General features: G+C 41.9%; 2 protein-coding genes across 2 annotated transcripts; one reads left to right on the forward strand and one right to left on the reverse strand.

Annotated features, from left to right (window-relative positions):
* The first annotated feature begins 1257 nt into the window (after positions 1-1257).
* On the forward strand, positions 1258-10212 carry LOC120056789 (beta-galactosidase-1-like protein 2). Its single transcript, XM_039004993.1, has 17 exons — positions 1258-1421; positions 2117-2185; positions 2749-2844; positions 3345-3453; positions 3570-3662; positions 3915-3996; positions 4127-4191; positions 4368-4452; positions 4782-4919; positions 5119-5199; positions 5387-5493; positions 5696-5842; positions 6238-6316; positions 6420-6507; positions 6784-6853; positions 9829-9945; positions 10126-10212. Exons 1-17 carry the CDS (start codon positions 1258-1260, stop codon positions 10210-10212), a joined length of 1677 nt encoding a protein of 558 aa, XP_038860921.1.
* A 2523-nt stretch (positions 10213-12735) lies between these two features.
* LOC120056480 (galactosylgalactosylxylosylprotein 3-beta-glucuronosyltransferase 1-like) lies at positions 12736-17543 on the reverse strand. The gene is made up of 4 exons (XM_039004650.1): positions 17432-17543; positions 13742-14262; positions 13104-13400; positions 12736-12822 (listed from the first exon to the last, which is right to left on the reverse strand). The coding sequence occupies exons 1-4, from the start codon at positions 17541-17543 to the stop codon at positions 12736-12738; spliced, it is 1017 nt and encodes a 338-aa protein (XP_038860578.1).
* Between the last annotated feature and the right edge of the window lie 540 nt (positions 17544-18083).

Raw genomic sequence — 18083 nt, forward strand, 5'->3', positions numbered from 1 at the left:
TGAAACCACAAATAGATCAGCCAAAAGGTAAGGGTCCACTTTCTCAAAAAATGTAACTCCTACTGGTCCAGATTCTTCTTTATCGTGTCTGATGCCATTCTTCCTCAACATTCATCTTCCCATTACACTCGGCTCTTCATCTTCCTCGCTGTCTATAAACACATCTATCCGTTCTCCACGCTCTTGCTGCACCTTCATCCACTACATTGCTTGCAGAGCACGCACTGATGGCGTTCCTCCAAAACCCAACTTCTGTTAATTAGCCCACTTTACAAGTCTGGCTACCGCTGACCTCTCCATGCTTCCTTCACCTTGTAAACATTTACCACACCGACGACTGACTACATTACCCCACCCACGCTTCTAATATGGAAATAATAATGTCCCATAAATACTTTAATATTTTAAATTCTTCAGCATTTTGCTTTGATAGGTTATTCATTTATGACGTGGAAATGTCTCAATGTATTTCTTTTGTCTCAAAGAGTCTCTCTCTCACACCATCGCACAAACACACCCTTTCTGGGCGGTGCAAAGCTTAATAGGCTATACTCTATCTATCCTGAGGGAGTTGCAGTGATCCTCCTAGCTACATTTTCACCAGCAGATCCGAGTAGATTAGATGTGTATGTCATTGGAAAGGGTTTCATTTCTATAAAGTAAGTACTGTCTATCAACAGATAACAGATTAACATATTTACTATTAACAGATGGTTGTTCTAAGAATAAGGAAAGCCCACAAAAGACGTTATGCACTTCTCTGTTTGAGCATTGTTGGCTTCATCATGTACCGGTACCTGGGGTAAGTAAGATAATAATATTTTACTTATTATTCATTCTATGGCATGTTTTATGAGCATGAATTGATAGACTGAAAGAAATGTTTTGTCTTCACTTCAATGATTAGTCCTACTCTGAAGTATTGGACTCTCGCACAGTGCCCTTTTCTATCCAGTATGTAAAAAGGATGAATACAACTGTTTGTGGTGTCATGCATATCATTTCTTGATAGTGGATAACACAAAAATACCTTATTTTATCCATATTATCTATTTATAAGATTGGAGAACTATGTCCCATCTGGAATTTCAGCAAACTTGGGGTCTAAAAATAAAAAAATCTCCAAGCACAAGGCTATGAATTGGAGTAGCCTAGAAAGGAGTGCTACTTGTGTGACCTGTATTGTTCAATGTTTATTGACCCAAATCAATGTGGCACGGACAATTCTTGCCTAGTACTGCGCCCGGAGGCAGGAGAATGAGCAGGAGAGTAGGTTTGAGTGCCAACTCGTCCCAGTTCACCTTGGAGGGAGAAACATTCCGTATTCTGGGGGGATCCGTCCACTACTTCCGGGTCCCTAGAGCCTACTGGAGGGACCGCCTGATGAAAATGAAGGCTTGTGGCATCAACACCCTCACTACGTAGGTAGCATACAATCACTAAGGCAATCACTACCTTAGACCATCTGAAATGGCATGCTATTCATAGAGCACTACTTTTGACCAGAGTCCTATGGGTCCTATGGGTCCTAGTAGTGCACTATACTGAATAGGGTTCCAATTTGGTCATAACTTAAGCCTACAGTACAATAGTTACTAATAAAATAAAATAACATTTTATTTGTCACACGCTTTGTAAACAACATGTGTAGACTAATAGTGAAATGCTTACTTACGGGTCCTTATCAAACAATGCAGAATTAAAGATAAAAATAAATACATTTGAAATAGAAACCGAGGAATTGAATAACGAATAACAATAATGAGTAAAAATAACTTTGGCTGTATACAGGGAGTGCCAGTACCGAGTCGATGTGCTGGGGTACAAGGTTGTTTATGTAGCTATGAATGTATACAGTAGGTAGGGGTAAAATGACTAGGCAACAGGATAGATAATAGACAGTAACTGCAGTATATGTGGTGAGTGTGAAAGTGTTTGTGTGTGTGTGTGTGTGTGTAGCATCAGTATGCATGTGTGTGTGTGTGTGTGTGTGTGTTCAGTGTGTCTGTGGCATCAGTATACGCGTGTGCATGTTATGTGTGTGTGTGTGTTGTAATAGTTCATGACATTGGTCATTTGTTGGGCGATAAAAAGGAGCATTCTGTTTATCTTGCAGATATGTACCATGGAGCTTACATCAGCCAGAGAGAGGGGTTTTCCACTTTCAAACAGAGTTGGATTTAGAGTAAGGACCCCCTGTTCCTCCTTTTCAACATTTACAGTTGAACTTTTGCAGCTTTCCATTGCTCTATACAAACACAAACAATTGTCTTTCATCTTATTTATCCCCCCTGGCATTAATACTCAAATGACTGAAATGCATTGGCACTTTCATTGGCACTTTCATCTTTTGGCATCAGGTGTCGTTATTACTCGAGTTGCCATGCTCATGGGAGTGAGTAGCAGATGCACTATCCTGACAACATCCAATGCATCTCCACAACAACAGCGCTTGCTGTGCAATTAATGGCACTGAGGTCAGGTCACATGATTCCCATGTTTCCAGGGGACATGGGTTCACACCAATTTGTTATGTCTATGTTTCACAGAACATTTGCAAATCTGACGCTCAAGTGAAACTTACACTCCAAAATCAGACCTCAGTCCAGAAGTGGACTTTTTTTATATCTGAAAATAACTGACAATCTTTGGTTCAGAGTGATGTCCCTGTTTTTGCCACTGGTGTTGAGGTGAAGTAACTGGTGTACCTGACTGATTATAACTCTTCATCGTGTCTTGTTTTCCCAGAGCCTACATTAACTTGGCTGCTGAGGTAGGACTCTGGGTGATCCTGCGTCCAGGGCCGTACATTTGCTCTGAGCTCGACCTAGGAGGGCTGCCGAGGTCAGTCAGCTGTCTGTCTATCTATTTGTATGTTTGCCTGTCTATCTGTCTGTCTGACCTTCCATTTTTAAACCACCGCATTTGGAGTTTGGTGGAATTGAGGCCAACGGAGCCATCCATTTTGAATAGGAGACTCTGTCCTACACTACTTTACTGTTGAATTGTCTACTCTTAAGAGTCAGGACATTTCTGAGGCAACATTCCTCAGTAAATGTAATAAGGAAGTCGGAGCGTGTAAATGTGTTTTGCACAGAGGCACTTGATCTAGCAACACAAGGTACCATTTTGATTGTAATATGCGACCATGGGGACCAGGGTAAACAACTTATGCTATACCCCAGGGAGGAGTGGATTGGCTGTCTTCTAGCTTTCTGTCCTCCTGGGAATATGACTCAACAGTTCATTAACAGTGAGATTCACTGACAACAACACCCCCAATTCTCTTTCGCCCTGGCAGTTCTAATAATACTTTTCCACTCTCTCTTCTTCCCTCGGTTAAGTTGGCTTCTTCGTGACGGGAGTATGAGGTTGAGGACTACTCACCCAGGATTTGCTGAGGCAGTCAATACGTTCTTTGACAAGCTCATTCCAAAAGTGGTTCCTCTACAGGTCATTAATTGGTTCCTATTACAATAGAACCTGGCTGTAGCCAAACTATAGCTATAGAATATATTAGCGGTATAATTGTCCTATATCATTTGAAAATGTATTTTTTGTTTTTTCAGTTCAAGAAAGGAGGGCCCATCATTGCTGTACAGTTGGAAAATGAATATGGATCATTTGCAATGGATAACACTTACATGCCTTTCATCAAGGAGGTAAACACACACACACACACACACACACACACACACACACACACACACACACACACACACACACACACACACACACACACACACACACACACACACACACACACACACACACACACACACACACAAATATACACACACACACATACAAATGGACAAACAATGTAATTACGGTATGTATGGCATTATCCAATGAGGTTTTATAATGTATGGGTCATGTCCAGTATTGGTACTCACTACTGTGTTTCTTCATAGGCTCTACAGTCCAGAGGAATCAATGAGCTCTTACTGACGTCAGATAACCATGAGGGATTAAAGGAAGGGGGTGTGACGGGAGGTACAGTTTATCATTACAGTAGACGCACTTACAGAGTCCTTATTTTACATCGTCCTTGTGTCCACATTCATTGATCAAAGTTCTGCTGTCATTTTACAGTATATTCCTTTCATTCCAACCTATCTTATAGTAATCAGAACAGTGAATCTACAGAAACTAAATCAGGGGGACATCAAGTATTTGAATGCTATTCAGGTACGTCCCATCCACTCCACTTGCTCCTCATCTTCATATTAGAACATTTTCAACAAATGCTTAACAAAGGTTACTAGGAAGATCAGCAAAGTATTTATACATTGGCCACGCTTTAAAATGACACAAGTCTGTATTGATCATGTGTATGTTGTGGACTGTGTATTTATGCATGGCAGCCCAATAGCCCCATGATGGTGATGGAGTACTGGACAGGCTGGTTTGATGCATGGGGAGACCTCCACCATGTCCTCGCTCAAGAGGGTAGGGTTGTATTTTTAAGCTTACTTACTTACTTAGGCTTTGTCGTGGTCCCTCCATTTCTCCCTGTCCTGAACCTCTTTCCATGTGTTTACCTTCATCTTTCCAGTATATGCAGGATTCCGCAATTATTTAAAAGTAGCAGTCAGTGAAATGACTAATATTCCTTTAGCTTTTTCTGTAGTTTTTCAAACTGTGGAGTTTTTCTGAAGCTGCTATTCATGAACATATTCTTGTGCCTGTCATTTTCACATTAACATGCTTCTCCAAAATGTCAGTTATTAAATGGTTTGATATCTGCGATGAACATGAATGATCTCTTTGTTCGTCAGATATGGTTTCTGCTGTACGGGAGATTCTGAGACGCGGCATGTCCATCAACCTGTACATGTTCCACGGAGGGACTAACTTTGGCTTCATGAGTGGAGCACTGACAAACCCAATCTACAAGGCACTAATCACAAGCTATGGTATTTTATCCAGATATCTATTCCAGGTTTTACCAGCATTCCAATTAACACTGGTGGCAATGTGTTTTGAAGTTTCCTCTCACAATTTAGTTTTGTATTGTATTATCTTGTATTACACATTGCCACCAGTGAGTGGCAGTGTGGACCAACATGTCATAAGAGATCTTCCCTGTCCCGACTGATGATTGCTGTTATCCAGATTATGATGCACCTCTGTCCGAATCGGGAGAATACACGCCGAAGTATCACCTTCTCAGGGATCTATTCAGTCAGTACCACAGTAAGTTGATCACTAAACGTAAAAATAATAATTAAATAGCCTGACTTTTGTCAACTTTAAAGGCTGGTTTCCTGGACCAATAGAGAATCCCCATTGAAAATGTGTTTAAATCCAGGGTTAGTTTTACTGTAATCTGAGTGTGTGTGACCTCACTGTCTGATGACTCCCTTGTCCTTGTGTGTCGGAGGTGAGAAGCTCCCTGATATGCCAGCCCTGCGTTGGAAGGAGACGTATGAGCCAGCCATCATGTACCAGCACCTCTCTCTGTGGGACGCCTTGACCTTCGCTGAGGAGGTATGCGTGTGCATATGTATGTGTGTTTGTGTTTGTGTGTGCGGGCGCTGGTCCATGTGTAGGTCGGTGTGGGTCTGTGCCTCTGTGTGCATATGTGCGTATGTGTGTATGTACTGTATGCGTATGCATAGGTCAGATCTACACCAAACTTACGCTTCACGACTGTGTGTGTGTGTGTGTGTGGCTCTTTATGTCTCTCTAGCCATTTAAATCACCAACCCCAGTCAACATGGAGAATCTCCCAGTGAACAGTGGGAATGGCCAGTCCTATGGCTATACCCTCTATGAGACCATTATAACCAGCGGAGGCTCCCTCAAGTCCGGAGACAATGTACGGGACAGAGCCCTGGTGGGTCTACACATCCTATAGACACAATGTCTTGTTAAAATGTAGAGTTTATGACACAGTTCTATAACATTTTTTATATTAAAATGGTCCTGTTAATGTGGAAATCTCTTATGATTTTCTTATGATAAAGAAGCTGGGAAAATACAGTTACGTTTGAAGGCAATTATTTGACAGATGTGAAGTTTGTTTTTAGGTGTTTGTGGACAGACACTACATTGGCATTTTCAAGCATCAGAATCTGGAGCTAGCGGTGCCTGATGGAAAGGTACATGCAAGATGAACACGAGGCCTACTGGAAGCTACTTCCAAATAGTACCTACAAGCTTTTCAAGCTTTCATAATTGTCAACAACAAAAAGTATGAAGCCAAATAATAATTTAATATTCTAACTACAGGAGAAACGGACATTGAGCTTACTGGTTGAGAACTGTGGACGAGTTCACTATGGGAAAGCTCTAGATAAACAGCGCAAAGGTGCACACCTATTTTGCCTATATTATTCCTCTGTAGCAGAAACCGGTAACAATGTCCTTATTTTCAGCTTTGATGCCTTTTTATTGTCTGTGTTGTATTTTAGGTCTCATAGGTGACATTCTATTGAACAACACTCCTTTGAGGGACTTCACAATATACAGTCTGGATATGAAAACCAGCTTTATTGATAGGTTTGTATATTTACATTTTCAACTTGTAGTACTTGTAAACAATCAAGCTCATAAAAAGTCATTTTTATGAGCTTGAGCACTACAGATACCAATCAAGCACACCAATGTTTGTGTGTGAACATTTCATGGAACACATTTCTGCTGGTGGCCCACTCTTTGATGGAATGCATGTACATATTAAACAGTGTGGCGTTAATATATTTGTGACTACACCTTGAGTAATATCTATTTCAGCCTCAACCAGGCACCTTGGATGTCCCTTCCACACGTTCCCAGTTTCCCTGGATTCTTCCTGGGAAGAATGTTTACCTACGGTTATCCAAGTGACACCTTCGTCAAGCTACCAGTGAGTAAATACAGTCATATTATACTGTGATACTTTGGCTGTGACACTTGCTATGGTGTGCATGCTTCTCTCTGATGCTATTGTATGTTTGTTATCGTGGAAGTGGAGCAGGGAAGTCTAGTGATTAAGGGCCTGATTCAGACTTAGGAAAGGCGCAATGAGCTCTTTGGGAGTGTCTCCCTTATGCGGAATGAATATATTTAATTAAACCGCTGAAAAACCTCCCACTTGCTGGCAAGTAGATTTCCTCATGGAGTTCTCATTCAATGGGGTTTTCAGTACATTTATCTAAAGCCATCCCTTTAAATACGGTGTACCATTAATTATACTATTTTTATAGACTCAATATAATATATTGAGATAGCGGGTTCAGAATATTAGGGATCAATGAAAGAAAGCCATCTAAACATATGCATATTCAGAGCTTGAAAGGATCTACAGAGAAGAATGGTAGAAACTCCCCAAATACGGGTGTGCCAAGCTTGTAGCGTCATACCCAAGAAGACTCAAGGCTGTAATCGCTGCCAAAGGTGCTTCAACAAAGAACTGAGTAAAGGGTCTGAATACTTACAGCACCAGTCAAAAGTTTGGACACACCTACTCATTCCAGGGGTTTTCTTTATTTGACTATTTTCTACATTGTAGAATAATAGTGAAGACATCAAAACTATGAAATAACACATATGGAATCATGTAGTAACCAAAAAAGTATTAAACAAATCTAAATATATTTTATATTTAAGATTCTTCAAAGTAGCCACCCTTTGCCTTGATGACAGCTTCGCACACTCTTGGCATTCACTCAACCAGCTTCATGAGGTAGTCACCTGGAATGCATTTCAATTAACAGGTGTGCCCTGTTCAAAATGAATTTGTGGAATATCTTTCCTTCTTAATGCGTTTGAGCCAATCAGTTGTGTTGTGACAAGGTAGTGGTGGAATACAGAACATAGCCCTATTTGGTAAAAGACCAAGTCCATATTATGGCAAGAACAGCTCAAATAAGCAAAGAGAAACGACAGTCCATCATTACTTTAAGACATGAAGGTCAGGAACATTTCAAGAACTTTGACAGTTTCTTCAAGTGCAGTCGCAAAAACCATCAAGCGCTATGATGAAACTGTCTCTCATGAGGAGCACTACAGGAAAGAAAGACCAAGAGTTACCTCTGCTGCAGAGGATAAGTTCATTAGAGTTACCCCACCTCAGAAATTGCAGCCCAAATAAATGCTTCACAGAGTTCAAGTAATATACACATCTCAACATCAACTGTTCAGAGACTGCGTGAATCAGGCCTTCATGTTCGAATTGCTGCAAAGAAACCACTACTAAAGGATACCAATAATAAGAAGAGACTTGCTTGGGCCAAGAAACACGAGCAATGGACATTAAACCAGTGGAAATCTGTCCTTTGGTCTGATTAGTCCAAATTTGAGATTTTTGGTTCCAACCACCATGTCTTGTGAGACGCAGAGTAGGTGAACGGATGATCTCCGCACGTGTGGTTCCCATCGTGAACCATGGAGGAGGTGTGATGGTGTGGGGCTGCTTTGCTGGTGACACTGTCAGTGATTTATTTAGAATTCAAGGCACACTTCAGCAGTATGGCTACCACAGCATTCTGCAGCGATACGCCATCCCATCTGGTTTGCTTTTAGTGGGACTATTATTTGTTTTTTTTCAGGACAATGCCCAAAACACACCTCCAGGCTGTGTAAGGGCTATTTGACCAAGGAGAGTCATGGAGGGCTGCATCAAATGACCTGGTCTCCACAATCACCGGACCTCAACCCAATTAACATGGTTTGGGAGGAGTTGGACAGCAGAGTGAAGGAAAAGCAGCCAACAAGTGCTCAGCATATGTGGAAACTCCTTCAAGACTTTTGGGAAAGCATTCCAGGTAAAGCTGGTTGAGAGAATGCCAAGAGTGTGCAAAGCTGTCATCAAGGTAAAGGGTGGCTACTTTGAAGAATATAAAATATAAAATATATTTTAATTTGTTTAACACTTTTTTGGTTTCTACATGATTCCATATGTGTTATTTCATAGTTTTGATGTCTTCACTATTATTCTACAACTTATAAAATAGTAAAAAAGAAAGAAAACCCCTGGAATGAGTAGGTGTGTCCAAACTTTTGATTGGTATTGTATATAAATGTCATTTTTCATTATTATTTTTTTTAAACAGTTTTAGCTTTGTAGACTAATGAGGGGGGGGGGGGGGGGGGGGGAATAATTGAATCAATTTTAGAATAAGGCTGTAATGCAACAAAATGTTGAAAAAGTCAAGGGGTCTGAATACTTTCTGAATGCACTGTACATATCATGTTGATATGTTGATATGTTTGCTTCCATATGACTAGATGATCATATCATCTATAAGAAATTGCTATTTGTAATTACAATCCCCTTCTCCAAACTCAATTACCTAGCTCTTATCAATTTATACATTATAGCGCATAGAGAATGGTGTTATTTCTATAGCAGATGTTTTTCCACTTGGAACCGACCGGTGCTCGGCCTTATCCATGGTTTCCTCATGCGTAAAGGTGGTGAAATTATGAGGGTATCAAATCATGGTCAGAATACGGCGTATCTGTAGACTCACCTCCGCCATACATTTCTATGATCTCCACCACAAACCAATAGCTGGCTGTCACACGCGTTTCCTCACACTCAAGTTCAAGGTCAAAATACGCATAAAGATAAAAGTGCATAAAAAGGGAATAAAGTCCCATTGATGTGCATGTAACTCAAGTCTGAATTCCTCCTAAGTGAATTGTAAATAGATACATTTTCTAAGAATGAACTAGAAAATCCCCTGAAAAAAGTGTGTTAGTATTTATGGTATTGAAGTAGTATGTTTGAGGTGGCTTTCAGCTAGGACATTCATTATTTATGAGGCGTAAACTAAAGGGGATGACAGAAAAGTTATGATGTTGATAATTTTGTAATGCCTATGATAATCTTTGCAGGGCTGGGGAAAAGGGGTAGTCTTCATCAATGGTTTGAACCTGGGGCGCCACTGGTATATCGGGCCCCAGCAAACACTCTACCTCCCAGGACCTTTTCTCAACAGTGGAGTAAACCAGGTAGGACTCACTACAAGCACTTAGTCAGCAACATTATGATAAGATAATAAGACATTAAAAGAGATCATACATGCTCTTAGGTTCTTAGTCTTAGGTTCACAAAGTTGTGTGTACTTACAGTCTCGTTCAGTTACCCTCATGTGTTTCTTCATCATCTTCATTTTCATCAACATCATGCAGGTCATTGTGTTTGAAGAGCAGGAAGCTGATTATAAAATCACGTTTGAAGAGACTCCTGATCTGGGCATGGCTGTGGACATTCAGTAACTGCATGTACATTGTATGGGGATAACTCACCTTATCGATCTTGAGCAGAATATTGTTCATCATTTTATTGACGTAAATGTCATCCAATCTGTATTTTTATTGAATCTAGTAACGAGAACAAAATATCACAGCCTAAAAACAAAGCTATTTTCAACTGGAATCATTGTGTTGGCTAAACAAGTCATCAACGTCTGTATGTGTCATGATGACAAGTATTTTGGTTATAACAAATGGCATGTCATGTTAGTGATAGCATTCTGGTGACTCTTGCTTACAAACAAAATGTTATACCTGTATCATCTGACCACTGATTGATAGGCTACAAGAGCTTCAGCAGTTTTATTTTAGTATTCATCATGCATTAAATTGGCAAATATGAGTTAGTGTGCTGTATGTGCTTTGCACTTCAATAATGTATTTTCCCTGAGACCAGGACTGTATAGGATTAATTAATACAAAATTAAACCAATGCTATGATTTTGAACAGAAATTACAATATCAACAAGAATAATAAACCACGTCAAACAAGGAAAGCAAAGAGATGCTGACATACTAAGTACATTTTTATGATCGTATTTACATATAAATATTACAGTGGCAGTTTACAATGCAGAAGTATTCCTTCTGTTTATCTTTGAATATCAAATCAAAGGTCAATAAGTGGCGTTTGGGGTCCAGACTGGTCAGAAAATGACATACTGTATCAAGGGAAGACTATTACTGGCATGTATCCTGTGACTGTAGTATGTGTTGTGAAATGATAATATCGCATTGACTAGCATTGTAATTAAAAAAATAAATAAAACAATTTCACTGGCAAATGTCCTCACCTATTTTACATTTACATTTTAGTCATTTAGCAGACGCTCTTATCCAGAGCGACTTACAGTAGAGTGCATACATTTTATTACATTTTTTTTTACATTTCATTACATTTTTTACATACTGAGACAAGGATATCCCTACCGGCCAAACCCTCCCTAACCCGGACGACGCTATGCCAATTGTGCGTCGCCCCACGGACCTCCCGGTTGCGGCCGGCTGCGACAGAGCCTGGGCGCGAACCCAGGGACTCTGGTGGCGCAGCTAGCACTGCGATGCAGTGCCCTAGACCACTGCGCCACCCGGGAGGCTTTCTGTTGGAGGTGAAACAGCATTTCACACTAAAGCCTGATCTTAAAGTGCTGATACAATCAGTAGTGTTATGTGATCAGTAAATGTGCAAATGGACAAAAAACAAACAACCAAAAGTCTGTGTGCATGTGCGTCACGCATGCGCACCCGCTCATATATGTGTGTGCATGTCTGTGTGTGTGTATGTGTGTGTCTGTGCACACGCATTTGTATGTGTGTACACTGTGCACGCCTATCTGTGTATGTGTATGAGACGTGTTTGTGTGTGTGAGACGTGTTTGTGTGTGTGAGACGTGTCCTAATTAGTGATTTGAGGGAGTGGAGCTGTCTGAATAGCTCAGTGTTTTACAGTGGAACGTGGGAAGGGTTCATGTCCTCTCCAGATCAGTCTGTCAGTCAATGCTGACTCGAGTCAGACAAGGACCCCTTTATCCAGCTCTGCTCCACACCCCAAGAACAGTCCGCTCCACGACAAAGGGAGCCCAATCACCAGCAAACAAGGGCCATTCGGGTCTCCTGATTGGTCCGGTTTGGTCCAGTACCTAGTTTTGAGGATGTTGATTGGACAGTTGGTTTGTGTCGGCTGGGTTGACAATGCTTCTAATTGGCCACTGTAATGAACCACCGACAGTCTTTTGTCTTAAGCTGCACTCTGGCGACTGGCTAGCTCCTCGTGTACAGCTTCCATCGATGCATCAGTAAAACGCTTAGCTAGATACAGTATCACCATCATCTTTGAAGCTATGCTTTGATATTCTACGCCTGTATTGATACGTGGCTATGTGCTGCTTGTAGTAGACAAGGTGGCTGTCTGACTCCCTTTACAGTACTATTACTGTAAATACATATTAAACTCCAATCCTGCCTGCCTGGAGCTTGTCTTTAGTCAGTCCGTTTGGAATGACAGTCATATATTTATTACCTGTAATAACTCAATGGTATAAAGTATATGGGCTTAGGAGATAAAGAAAATACATCATTAAGAAATTATTTCAGAGTTACATTCTCAATGGAGAATGTACCAAACATGGAGAGAATTGTTTAGGCAAATGGTTTTGAAGAGGTGTTCATAGACATTAAACCATAAAAATAGCTTTTTAGTATGGATCACCTGTCAAGTTTTTATTTTATGAAATCATAACATCCCTGTTATACAAATTCAGACAGATTCAGCAAAGCTTTACTCTATGAATAATAAAATAATATTAAATGCTTTAATATAATAATAATAAGCTCACAGAGGCTCAGATAGACAGGTTGGCCCTCAGACATAAGGTTGCAAAATTCCATTTGAAAAACCTGGGAACTTTGGGAAAGGTACAGGAATATTAAATCCTACATAATCCCAGTCACTTTAAAGCTTTCTTATTACCTGTGTTGGAAGAAGTTTCATATCTCCACGTTGGAGTCGGTAAATCCTTTCTTTCCCTCATTCACCAGAACAGGCTTCTCTGTCCTAGTGTGCCATACAAGTACCTGGTGGATGGGGGGGGTTCACGTTAAAAGGGAGGAAAAGGTACAACTGTGTGTGTGAGTGTGTGAACACAGGTGAGATGCAAGGGGTCTAAAACACATGGGTTTATGAAACAACATGCATTTTCTAAAGCATTTGATCGGAAGTACATTTCATGAGGCAAAATGTAAAAAAATTTGAGGAATAAATATTTTCTTATGTGTGGAATCAAACCCACAACCATAGTGTTGCAAGCACCATGCTCTACCAACTGAGCTACTCAGAACAACTATCAGCTCCTCACCTTAGTGCAATTAGCAGCCTTGGGCTCCAGGTCATTCAGGGTGACCAGCTCACGCAGTAAGCTGCTCTCCTGGTATCCTCCCTTGACTCCCCGCAGCTTGAAGTAGGCCTGAGGTTTAAAGAGAATGAGGCGGAGGTTCACCGCAAACCCAGCCATGTCTATGGCAAAGGGTCGGTGGGGGTCAAACACAGTCTTCCATCCATACACCTTGCCCAGGGTGTTGACCTGAGGGGACTCGTAGCGCAGGCCGCCCACAAAGGCTACAGGCCACACCGACACCTTCCTCGTTGAACGCATCTACACAAGAAGAAGGAGAGAGAGGGTTGTTCCCATAGAGATTTGTATTCTACATGTAATTATATGGTTGAGTCATTGGTTGGAGAAGGATTACTATGTGATCAATAAGTATTGATTTTCCAGTATATTATATTAATTTATTTTATCATGCACAAATAGGCAGGTGTCAAGTGATGCCTATGTTTTTAGGCTGTGCATTTACCTAATGGAATACTGTAAGGATTCATGTTATTTATGTCATTACACAGTTAGTGTGCACTGAAGCCAAAAATGTAGCCTATTTTGGTAACTCAAGAGGAAACAACTCGGTACTGCACAACATCTCTCCCTGTTCCACTCACCTCCTCAAACAGCTCCAGACTGTAGGTGTTGTCATCATCTGCAAAGTAGACGATACCTGGCTGGCTGTGTCTATTGTTGGAGCTGAAAGTCTCTCGGAGCCAGCGCAGGGCCAGGTTCCTCTGCATGGTTCCCCGGGGTATCCTGGGGTCCCTCGTGTCCCCACGCAGCTTATAGTTCCTGGGTGTCTCCACGTTGAGGTGAGTGTAGTTCAGGCTTGTTTCCCGGAGAAGCCTGGTCAACAGCGGGGTTCGTCGCTGAGAGTCCTCCACCAGGATCCAGTGCAGGTTAGGCACGTGGAGGAAGGTGTTGGCCAGACGTGTCAGCTCTGCCTTCTGGACCGGTCGGCTGTAGGTTGGGGTGATGACGTGGAGGGTGGGGATGACATCAGACCAGGGCGGCGGGCGGCTGTAGACGTATTCGGTGTGTACCACCTCCACAATGTCCTTGTTGTTTTCAGAGGAGCAGGGCTTCTTGAGGGTGAAGGTGTTCTGGGAGTCTCGTCGACTCTCATGTCTGTCATCTAGGAGAAGGGAAAGAAAGCTGGTGTTGTTGGTATAATAAACAATTATAGACTGTTTAGGAATTGTACGTTTCCAGAAAGATGGTCTTCGTAGAGAGTAAGGCAACATCTAGTCGTGCAAATAGTTGTACATAGTTGTACATAGTTGTACAGTTGTACAGTTGGACTTAGCCATATGTTATGGAGTAAATTTTATTCAAAGGTTTGAACAAACGTATCATTCTGAAATCTAGTGCCATGCTCTTTTGCGAGACATGTAATCTCCTTGTGATAAATATAAATAATCATCACTAATTTATAAAGGAATTAAGTAGTTGTCAGACTAATACGAGTCAGTTTAAGGTGGGGGGGGCCACAGTGTCTCCTGACCCCTCCTGTCTCAGCCTCCAGTATTTATGCTGCAGTAGTTTATGTGTCAGGGGGCTAGGGTCAGTTGGTTATATCTGGAGTACTTCTCCTGTCTTATCCAGTGTCCTGTGTGAATTTAAGTATGCTCTCTCTAATTCTCTCCTTCTCTCTTTCTTTCTCTCTCTCGGAGAACCTGAGCCCTAGGACCATACGTCAGGACTACCGGGCATGATGACTCCTTGCTGTCCCCAGTCCACCTGGCCTTGCTGCTGTTCCAGTTTCAACTGTTCTGCCTGCGGTTATGGAACCCCTACCTGTCCCAGACCTGCTGCTTTCAACTCTTAATGATCGGCTATGAAAAGCCAACTGACATTTATTCCTGATTATTATTTGACCATGCTTGTCATTTATGAACATTTTGAAAATCTTGGCTCTCTCTAATTCTCTCCTTCTCTCTTTCTTTCTCTCTCTCGGAGGACCTGAGCCCTAGGACCATACATCAGGACTACCGGGCATGATGACTCCTTGCTGTCCCCAGTCCACCTGGCCTTGCTGCTATTCCAGTTTCAACTGTTCTGCCTGCGGTTATGGAACCCCTACCTGTCCCAGACCTGCTGTTTTCAACTCTTAATGATCGGCTATGAAAAGCCAGCTGACATTTATTCCTGATTATTATTTGACCATGCTTGTCATTTATGAACATTTTGAAAATCTTGGCTCTCTCTAATTCTCTCCTTCTCTCTTTCTTTCTCTCTCTCGGAGGACCTGAGCCCTAGGACCATACGTCAGGACTACCGGGCATGATGACTCCTTGCTGTCCCCAGTCCACCTGGCCTTGCTGCTATTCCAGTTTCAACTGTTCTGCCTGCGGTTATGGAACCCCTACCTGTCCCAGACCTGCTGTTTTCAACTCTTAATGATCGGCTATGAAAAGCCAACTGACATTTATTCCTGATTATTATTTGACCATGCTTGTCACTTATGAACATTTTGAACATCTTGGCCATGTTCTGTTATAATCTCCACCCGGCACAGCCAGAAGAGAACTGGCCACCCCTCATAGCCTGGTTCCTCTCTAGGTTTCTTCCTAGGTTTTGGCCTTTCTAGGGAGTTTTTCCTAGCCACCGTGCTTCTACACCTGCATTGCTTGCTGTTTGGGGTTTTAGGCTGGGTTTCTGTACAGCACTTCGAGATATTAGCTGATGTACGAAGGGCTATATAAAATAAACTTGATTTGATTTGATTTGAAGGTGTGAATCCGAATAGAGAAATACACTACATGACCAAAAGTATGTGGACACCTGCTCGTCGAACATTTCATTCCAAAATCCTGGGCATTAACATGGAGTTGCCCCCCCTCCCCCCTCCCCCCTTTGCTGCTATAACAGCCTCCACTCTTGGGGGAAGGCTTTCCAATAGATGTTGGAACATTTGCTGCGGGATTTGCTTCAAATTCTGCCACAAGCGCATTAGTGGCACATTAGTGGCACTGATTTTGGGTGATTAGGCCTGCCTCGCAGTCGGCATTTCAATTCATCCCAAAGGTGTTAGATGGAGTTGATCTCGACAAAACATTTCAGTATGGACCTCGTTTTGTGCATGGGAGCATTGTCATGCTGAAACAGGAAAGTGTCTTCCCCAAACTGTTGCCAGAAAGTTGAAAGGACCAAATTGTCTAGAATGTCATTGTAGGCTGTAGCGATAATATTTTGCTTCACTGGAACTAAGGGGCCTAGCCGAACCATCAAAAACAGCCCCAGGCCATTATTCCCGCTCCACCAAACTTTACAGTTGGCATTATGCTTTGGGACAGGTAGCGTTCTCCTGCCATACGCCAAACCCAGATTCGTTCGTCGGACTGCCAGATGGTGAAGCGTGATTCATCACTCCAGAGAACGTGTTTCCACTGCTCCAGAGTCCAATGGCGGCGAGCTTTACACCACTCCAGCCAACGCTTGGCATTGCGCATGGTGATCCTAGTCTTATGTGAGGTTACTCGGCCATGGAAACCCATTTCATGACTTTCCTGATGAACAGTTCTTGTGCTGACGTCGCTTCCAGAGGCAGTTTGGAACTCGGTAGTGAGCATTGTAACCGAGAACAGATTTTTATGCACTCCCATTCTGTGAGCTTGTGTGGCCTACCACTTCGCGGCTGAGCCGTTGTCGCTCCTAGATGTTTCCACTTCACAATAACAGTACTTACAGTTGACCGGGACAGCTCTAGCAGGGCAGAAATTTGACGAACTGACTTGTTGGAAAAGTGGCATCCTATGACGGTGCCATGGTGGGGCTGTTCAGTAAGGCCATTCTATTGCCAATGTTTGTCTATGGAGATTGCATGGCGGTGTGCTCTATTTTATACACCTGCCAGCAATGGGTGTAGCTGAAATAGCTGAATCCACTCATTTGAAAGGGTGTCCACATACTTTTGTATATATAGTGTAATTCAATTCTGCGGACCATACATGTTGTACTGACAGAGCTCAAATTGATAGCGACCTCATGCCACGGTCTCACAAAATGACAATTTTCCTTCACACACTGGTGAGATTTTCAGCTCATTATGAACAAAAACATATCCCCATTGTCTTAAAAGTCTTGCAATAGAGAATGAAGCATATTCTGATAAAATGTTAAGTGGGGGAAAATGCCAAAAAATTCAGCTGTAAAATCAGGGACGTGTAGACTTTGTTATTTTTAATCATGTCTCTAAAGTGTACTATATAAAGAGGAGCATCCCAAAATAAGCAAAATGTTTTTCCTTTACGAGAGAGACTAACCATGAAACCCCCCTAGGTTAATGCAGGAACGACTTTTACCCTTTCGAGCAGCTAGCAAGGGGTTGATGGCACTCTGATGCCAAACAGTGATGAGTAGCGTCCAAGGCAACACGATCAACACGATGGCCAGAATGTCTCGTCTCTTCGGCATCTCCGAGGTCAAACCTGAGCCACGTCATTACCTGCAACACACAACAGATGGGAGTGTTATGTGCTTAGTCTCCTTTACACTTTTAAAGTTCCCTCTGGAAGTATCGTTTTGATATTGGCAACACATTAACAGTCTACTTACAGACATGTTAACATGTCGTTTTCCTCTGTTTTGACATACAATGATTATTGTTAGCCAATTGACCTGCTAAGGCTAAGAGGTAGGGCTGTAAGCCGTGGTTAAACTGCCAGTAACTGCATGATTAATGTGCTCATACTCCATGCAAGCCCCATAACTTGTCATCAGAATATATAATCTCAGCAAAAAAATAAACGTCCTCTCACTGTCAACTGCGTTTATTTTCAGTAAACTTAAGATGTCTAAATATTTGTATGAACATAACAAGATTCAACAACTGAGACATAAACTGAACAAGTTCCACAGACATGTGACTAACAGAAATTGAATAATGTGTCCCTGAACAAAGGGGGGTCAAAATCAAAAGTAACAGTCAGTATCTGGTGTGGCCACCAGCTGCAT

The sequence above is a fragment of the Salvelinus namaycush genome, chromosome 12 (assembly GCF_016432855.1).
Source record: "Salvelinus namaycush isolate Seneca chromosome 12, SaNama_1.0, whole genome shotgun sequence".
Taxonomy (NCBI): domain Eukaryota; kingdom Metazoa; phylum Chordata; class Actinopteri; order Salmoniformes; family Salmonidae; genus Salvelinus; species Salvelinus namaycush.